General features: G+C 33.6%; 1 protein-coding gene across 1 annotated transcript; it reads left to right on the top strand.

Moving 5' to 3' along the window:
* Positions 1 to 16: 16 nt before the first annotated feature.
* Positions 17 to 8,404, top strand: LOC124373005 (eIF-2-alpha kinase GCN2-like). Its single transcript, XM_046831412.1, has 4 exons — positions 17 to 60; positions 3,718 to 3,892; positions 7,741 to 7,839; positions 8,219 to 8,404. The coding sequence occupies exons 2-4, from the start codon at positions 3,722 to 3,724 to the stop codon at positions 8,402 to 8,404; spliced, it is 456 nt and encodes a 151-aa protein (XP_046687368.1). The 5' UTR covers positions 17 to 60; positions 3,718 to 3,721.
* The last annotated feature ends 601 nt before the right edge of the window (positions 8,405 to 9,005 follow it).

Raw genomic sequence — 9,005 nt, 5'->3', positions numbered from 1 at the left:
TGTTTTGCTGCCTGCAGACTTCAAAGATAATGGCAAGCTCAGCAAGACAAACCTGTTGAGGTAGGCCATTGACTTGTCTACATCTGGAATATGTTGGGGGGCAAAGAGTGGATATTCAACTAACACACAGAGGTAGCATTACCAGTTTCAGATAATAATGTAATTCAACTATTTGCAAGGCTAGGATAAGTCTGAGGGTTTGGTCAAGGTCTAAATCATGCTATATATGTAGGTTAGCTAGAGGATATTATTTAAGCTTCAGTAATCATGAGAATTTTGAGAGTTTCTCTATCAATTAGGTAACCAATAAAAACATACCAGTATCTACAAGGATTATTCATATGAATTCATATTTCAATTAGTGGTATGTTAAAGCCAAATCGAGAGTCCACTGAATCTTCAAAAAACATTTGGATTTGAAAATTAATGAGGTTCCACAACCAAATCACAACTCTGCTGAGATTTGCCACATCACTAACGGGACAAAGTCATGTTTATGTTCCACCACTTCCAGTTTGGTAACATAGTGGCAGGTGAAATATTTCTTATGCCAAACTAGTGAACAATAAATTATTTCTACTAAAAATAGTTTTGCATATTGCGTTGCAAAAATAGTTACGAAGGGTTTGGAGTCAAAGCAAGTTCTTTGTTTGTATGACATTATCGTCATTTGGTTAGTAGCAATAGACGGAATAATTAGAGATAGTTAACCAAAGGAAGGGAATATCATGATTTTATAAACAATACTTGATTTGAAATTCGTATATTCTGTGTTTATGGTTGTTGATTGGAGCATGTCTATTTTTGGACAATAACCAATTAGCAGTAGGCCTACTTTGAGTATGAAAAAATGTATATAGATTATCAAATTAAAGAAATGATCATACTTTTATACAATTTTTCTGTTGGTTTTTTTATTAAATAAAGGAGAGACCAATCCTCTTTTGAGCCTTATCCTGCCTATCCTAATGATACAATGTCAATCACATGTACTTCAATTACAGAATTTGAACCTGCATTATCTCGAATTCAAATCCAAAGTCTTACATATTAGACCACTCGGCCATCGGGTCTCCCAATAATATTTAGCTGGCAGTTTTGTATTTTGTATTCCTATATCTATGTTTATGCATTGCCATGCATCTGCTGCTTCTATGCATGGAGGTAGGTTGCTTAGCATTGAAAATACAAAAGCTAATATTTGTTTACATTGTACTCTGTGTAGTAGTATAGATAGTCCTCTATAATATATATAATGCATCAAATGAAAGTAGAAAAATATGATTAATTTAAAAAAAATAGCAGTTTCCCTGAATATTTGCAAATCCCTTTAAAAAACGAATGGTATGTATACTTGGATTACTTGTTTTTGGGTAACGGGTAGTCTCCTATGATTTAATTCTTTGAGGACTGCTGAGCTGATCTATCAGCCCAATGTAGTATTGGTAATAAGGGCCTACAATTTATACAAATTGTGTATTTATTAAATTTTTTTTGTTTTGAGCCCATAAATTTTAATTTTACAGAATTCCAAAAACTTCTGAAGAATATGCATCACGTAATTTTAAATAATCAGTGATTTTAATTTACACATTCACTAATTTTATATCATAATCACATATTACATTACATTGTGTGGAGACCTTATACCAGTTACCACAATTTGCCTCATTAAAATATTTTTTATCTAATAAAATAATATATATTATTTCTGAGCTCTGGAAGTGTACTCTCAAAACCACCCATCACTTCACCACTGTTACAGAAGGCATATTCATACTACTAAACAAATTACAAGATAAGAAAATGAAAGAACGTCTATTTGGCCGCTCATAGGCGTGGACAGATGTGTGTTGATGCACAAACATAGATAGACATAGGAAATAGAAACTGCTAGCAAAATATTATTTACAAATTAATTTACCATCGTTCAGTGAAACAAGAAATCAGTAACACATTGTTTCACTGAACGATGGCAAATGTCCGGAAAAATCCTGTTTCCTTCAACAATCCTTCCATTGTCAAAAATAACCTTCAAATAAAGAAATAAATTTAGTTATATATCCATGTATTTTCATGTAGAAAGAACAACAAAAAACACATTTTATTATTCTGAAATTTTATTACTGCAGATTAGTTGTTGTTTGTGAATTAGTTGCAGCAGACTTGTAGCAATGCATGATCATAAATATATAAAAAAAAATACAAACTATAAATATTATATTATTTAAGTAACTAACCTTTTTACATTTTTTATACGCAAAGTATGACAATAACAATGGTTAGCAATCAGTAATTAGCTTATTCTCAACGAGCTCTCTTCTGCGAATAGACTTACTTGAAGAGAAAGTGGATTTGAGATTCAGCTTTGATACATCACAGATGTGGTTTTGTGAAATGGTGATTTTCCAAGTGTATTTTAAACCCCTTTAAGTGCCAAGTTTTCAACAGTGCCGTTGTAGGCTAAGATTTATTTGCCACGCACAAAGCTGCTCTGCAGTCAGCACAAATATAGTGTGTTTTTCATGTATCACCCCAGGAGCAATTCACTTCTGGTTAATTTATACCTTCCAGTTGACCTACACTGGGTACAGAAAAAAACTGATGTATCACTTAAACCTGAGCATTACTATGGATATCCTGGAGCGGCACATAACTAACCGCAAATGACGATATATTGGGGTGCAAGGGTGGTATGATAGGTTTAGTCTACTGTCGGAGATGACTGTTGGAGTTGGTGGGGCTACTGCGGGGGATGACAGTTGGAGTTGGTGGGGCTCTCAAAGTGTTAAGGTCTTAACATGAGAGCATGCCATCCCTACCCGCTTTGACTGGAGAGGCTGGTACAGAGATGGTTCCCCTGCTTCCAAGGAGATATGACAGATTAATACCCCCAACCTTACCCATCCAGAATATCGTGTAATTCCGGAAGCAGCGCAAGGTCCTTTTAGGACTAAGTGAAATTTATAAGGTTCTTGTCCTAAGAGAACAAAAAAAACAACAACAAAATGATCAACTTAGCATGTTTCTTGCCCACTATGATCAACTTGAGCGATATCTTCATATATCAAACTGTTGTCAGAGTCTCCTGATTTGTGTTTAGTCTGTATTCCGATCTCCATTAATTTTAGAAAAGTTACTCTGCTGAATACCCATCTCACAACAACACATCCGGAAAGATTTAAAATTAATAAAACTTCCTTATCAATATTACAACTAATTCCTGTCTTACCAACTAAAACACAATCAAAATAGAAAATAAAAAACTTGGAGTAGCAACTTCTAAAACGCAATTTAAAAAACTAAAAAGCAATAACGCTGTTTCTAACTTCCAGATAAAACATCACTGTATTTTTTGTGATAGTTCTTTAGTTAATTGTCAGTGTGTTGTAGCAATTAAACAGCACTAATGTGGATTTGTAGTAGTTGAAAGAAACACTACTAGAGGACAATGAATTTCATTGTATAGCCATCAGGTCGTCATGTATTGAAGCAGCTGTTTCAAACGTGGTTTCATGGGCTTGGCAGTTGATGCAAAGGTGGCATCCACAGGTCTGACAGTCAAGGGGTTTAAGCCCTTTTGTTGATTTGTTAATTTTTTTTTAAATACACTACTTTAAAAATATTGGTATCAGAATTGCATGAAAAGAGCAGCTAAGAATCAAATATCAGAATTAACTTGTCCCTAATTTTAATTTTTTTTTACAATACTAACAGGTGGATGCTGCTGCATGATCCACTGCAACGCCCGAGTTCTGCAGAACTGCTACAGAGTGACTTGCTTCCACCTCCACAGTTCGAGGAGAGGGAGCTCCAGGAACTGCTGAGACACACTCTCAACAACCCTCAAAGCAAACTGTACAAGTACCTAGTCGCCTCCTGCTTCAGTCAGGTAATTGTTAGATCCGACATCATAACTTTGTCATAGAAAAGGTTTTTTTAATTTTACGTGTAACTATACTTATAACAATTGTCACTCACATTTCAGTACCCAGCTCGTAATACTAAACTACTGAGCAAAATTCAGTTTATATAACCTTATTATACAATTTCAGAATTTCGTGGTAATACTAAAACTGACAGTTTAATGTAACTATGTATGCTTAAACTAATTAGTTTTAATTATTAACCTGACAAAGCTTCTGTACCTTTGTATTCAGTACCGTGTTGTACATCATATCCCAATAAAAATAGTCTAATTGTCTTATGCTGCTGACTATTAATATAAAAAAATATTTTGTTAAAAGATGATGCATGATTTGAAAAGGATACTAGGATTTCTACATTTGCCATTGTTATATGTTATAAAACTCAAATTACTACATTTCAAGGATTGGAATATTATCCTCTTCGTCAGGTGCCAAAAAAATATATGCCATAAGATTTGGATAAAAACAGCTATTTCTGTTTCACTTAATACAGTGTGTTTCAGATTTTTAAACATTTTTGGTATTTTTTGCATCCGTGTTTTTGTTATTGAATATATAATATTTTGTTTTTGTAAGTTTTTATAATCAAAGAAATGTTCTTATTCTGAGAGTTTTTCAAATCTATTTAGAATGCTCTGATAGATATTGTTGAATTCATTGTCAATGGAGTTCATGAGTTCTTTTATTTAATTTCAATTCTAGTTTAGAGTATGTTTTTCTCTAATGGTGATTAGCAATTATTTCTTTAAGTAAAGATTTAAACAGAGAAGGAATGACTTTATTGGTTTTTCTTTAGTCATTCAATTTTTATCCATAGATTTGTATAACATCTGATAATTAGAATGCTTAGTTAACTTCAGGTGCACGTTTTTCAAGTCCATTGATTTATTTACTGATTCCAGGTCAGTACCATGAATCAATTATTTGTTTAACCCTTTGAGAACTGCAGGCCCGATCCATCGGCATGTTGTAATGTTGGTAATAAGGGCCTACAATTTATACAAACTCCCATATTCACTAAATTAATAATTTCATTTCAATCACTAATGTTACATAGTAATCACGTTTTACGTAATTTGACATTTATTGTGATGTTATTCTCCATCAAAAATGTATTACAACAGGTTGTTTACAAAAACAAACAAAAAAAAAAACTGGTTACTTGAATTGTTTGTTCATTTTTTGTCCGCCAAGATGCCTGTTCAGGCTGACATACTGGATTTATAAAAACACTTCCCATGAAAATAGAAATTTAATAAATAGTGTATAAAGAAATGATTTGCTTTCTTTGCATAAAAAAATACTTGTAATTACCTTACCTGTAAAGCACTTACTTTCCTATTTTTTTCAGCTTATGGGTAAAACATTGTTATCCAAAATATTGTTCGAAAAAAGTTGGCATGAAAAAGATATCAAAAGAAATTATTTTTACTGACTTTCTTTTTCTAAAAAGTTGATTTGAGAGAAAAAACCTTTTAGGCATTAGATTTTTTATCTCTAAATGTAGCTATTGTAGCATTTTTGTTCCTAATAATAAGTTACGTCTTTCATTTCATATATCCAGTGTGGCCACCCAAGCATACGGACGTGTGCTGTTCACATATTGTATCAGTGGCATAGTGATTGTTAGCCCTGCGTTTAAGTGTGTTCACACCTTTAAAGGGCTGTAGTTGCTTGTTTACCAGTCGCACTTATAACACAACTTATAAAACTAGTTGTTATAAAACTTTATAAGTTCATAAATATACAGGTTAATAACAGTTAATACAGTGAAACCTACTTATAACATTTTCTTGTTTTGATGGCATGCATCAGTACTATAAGCGGAAAACTTTATATGGAACCCGAGAGTTTCTACCATCTATTGACTCCAAAATCATGTATATTTTCTTCTGTCTGAGAGCAAAGGAAAAGTGCAGAGAAGTTTACACATGCACATGCACAGAAAGATACAGCTTCACTCTAGCGTGCATCAGCTCGCAAAACAACTGTGACTCACTATCCTCGTCATGTGACACCAAAAATTACCACCACAAGTTTGACACTACCATTGCAATGCCCCCCTTGACACACTCCTCTCCACCTTCCCCCAGCCCAGCTCCCATCCCACTCCCCTGGTGTACCCCTTGCGGCGCAGCGGCAGCTGTGGCGGAGTGATCGCCGACCTGCAAACACTGCCACTGCAACCTTGTACATCAAGTGTTAGATAGCACAGGAGTGTTGAAAACAGTGATTTGCAGGACCACAAATATTATAAATAATGAAAAGGTATCGAAATGGGCACTGTATAAGTGGGAAATTTTTATAAGCGGGCTTTTGTGCACTTAAATAGTCCGATTTTATTCGGTGATGTGAAACTATAATTAAATGTTTTAGGCGGGAAAACATATGCGAGAGACGTCATTGACAGGTTCCACTGTACACTAACATTTTTAAATAAATGTTTTAAATATTTTGTTTGTAAACAATAGTCGTAATTCTATTTGAGTAATTAATATCTTTTTAGTGTTATTTTGTGAGTCTGAAAGAACAATCTCATATCTGAGAACAGATTTAATGTATGGACAATATACTGTGAGGCAAATGTCTACATTAAAACACTTATAACAAAGTAAAAAGAATTAACACTGCTAATTAAATGTGAAAATTATCTTCCATATCTTAAATTTGAATCAAAATGTTTTACTGTGATGTTGCTATGAAATATTGTTCTGAAATGCATGCATTGTAAATTTTATCATTATTTAATATTACATTGTTTTCAAAAACACTAATTCTCACTAAGGCTTAAATTGCTTGCACCTAAGATTATCATATCTTTGATGGAATTGTCTTTGATCAACACATTTTATATATCAACAAACAAGTATATTTAATAGATTGTTTATTTGTCCACATCATTATTCATTGATAATTAAAATATCAACAATCTGAATATGGATTGTTCACTGAGTATTCTAAACTTTACAGGAATAAAAATAAAAGACAAGAAAGAAATAAGTAGGAAAATATCAGGATGGGTGCGACTGGTAAACAAGCAACTGCAGCCCTTTAAAGGTGTGGACACACTTAACGCAGGGCTAACAATCACTATGCCACTGATACAATATGTGAACAGCACACGTCCATATGCTTGGGTGGCCACACTGGATATATGAAATGAAAGGCGTAACTTATTATTAGGAACAAAAATGCTACAATAGCTACATTTTAGAGATAAAAATCTAATGCCTAAAAGGTTTTTCTCTCAAATCAACTTTTTAGAAAAAGAAAGTCAGTAAAATAAATTTTATAAAAAATATATTTTCACATAGATTGTGTTAAATGCCCTATTGCACAACATTAAAAAACTAATATTGACAGTACAATGTGATAACAAGTTCCTGTGCATGTATCATGGACCAGTCAAAATGGACATGTCCCCAAAATACATTTCTTGGGTGGTGCGCACTATGTACGTGTGATACGTTTGTTGCTGATTGAATCAGTGGAGGTATTTAGATGAAGCTATGTAACTAAAACAGGAAGATACATTGTTTTGGAAAACAAGACATTACAAATGTTTAGAACAAAGTAATTATCCACACTAGTATGACCTTAACTGATAAAAATTAGACAGCAGAGTTTGGATTTAAACTGGGAAATCAGCTGATAAGTATTTAAATGGTTTTTTTTAATAATATTTGTAAACATGAAAATAATTTCCAAAACAGTTTTTAAAACGGTTAAACATTAACTTGAACTTTACTCAGTCCATGATGAGTTTTACTCTAGATTGAACAAATGAAGTATGTGTGTGTGTTTTCTTTAGAAAATGACAACAGCACAAGATGTTACTTATGACATGTCTGTGAGCAAAGGGCGCTGGTTTATTAGTCTGCTTCAAGAGGTGGTAGAGAAGACACGCAAGGTTAGTACATTCAGGAAAGAGTAAAGTTTTCTGCAAAAAGAAATTATGTTGCTTTTTAATTGAATTGAATATAACATTATTAAATAAATTGACTTTATAGTTTAACAGGTAAAGTCTATATTAAAAGTATTATTAAATCAGATAATTTGAGAAACCGACCTTAACAAATTTAACATTTATAATGTTTATTTAGCTATTTGATATAATTTACAGACTGAGAATATTTGTCTTATTTCTTAATAAATTTTGTTGTATAGAATGTTTCAAACTCCATTTTCCTTCTGATTGTTAATATCCATTGTTAACTTCATATTTTCCAAATTTAGGAAATATCAATAGAATTATTGTAAAGCTGTATTAAAATGTAGTTGGCTTTCAGGTTCTGGAGACACATGGGGCTGTGAGCCTGTCGCCGCCACTACTAGTGCCATGTGGGGCTGCCCCACTCCCTACTGCTGCAGTATCAGTGATGACACGGTGGGGGGGAGTGGCGATGCTGCCCCACAACCTGCGGTTTACCGTTTGCCAGGTTCCTGGCTCACAATCCGTCTATCACACAATTTAAGCGGTATGCAATTGACTGTGTTTACCGGGAAAGGAGAGTGCTCGGACATCATCCCCGGGAATTGTACGAGTGCGCCTTTGGACATTGTCACCCCCTCCTCAGGTATAGTGTTGTGAGTGGCTTGGAATATTAGGAGCAAGGCCAACTCTGTAATGTGTTAAATAGTGTCAACTTATTCCAGTAAATAGTATTAATTTAATATACTTTTGGTTAAGGATTTACTACTTACTTTAAATTAAATAATAACTATAAGATTTGTTTGTCACAGGTAACATGGTGGCAGAGTCAGAGCTGTTGTTGTCAGTAGTGTGGCAAGTACTTAACGAGTTCCCCTCACTTTTACACAACAACTGTGTGATTTGCTTGAACCACACCAGTCTGCTGAGAGCTATCTTTCTCCACTGTGGCATCGAAGTAACCAAACACAACAGGGTCTGTGCTTTGCTGGCTCAAGCTAAGGTATGTGCATTAACCACTTTAGTTATTTGTCTAATAATTTTTATTAGTGTGTGTGTGTATTCTGTAGATATGTCTTATGTAAATCTTGTTTAATGAAACTCAAGTTTTAATTAAATTTTGCTTCTTTGACTTCTCATAAAAG

This window comes from Homalodisca vitripennis, unplaced genomic scaffold (assembly GCF_021130785.1).
Source record: "Homalodisca vitripennis isolate AUS2020 unplaced genomic scaffold, UT_GWSS_2.1 ScUCBcl_4601;HRSCAF=10873, whole genome shotgun sequence".
Lineage (NCBI taxonomy): Eukaryota > Metazoa > Arthropoda > Insecta > Hemiptera > Cicadellidae > Homalodisca > Homalodisca vitripennis.
Note: the sequence above shows the minus strand (reverse complement) of the source record. Positions and strands in the feature narration are given on the sequence as shown.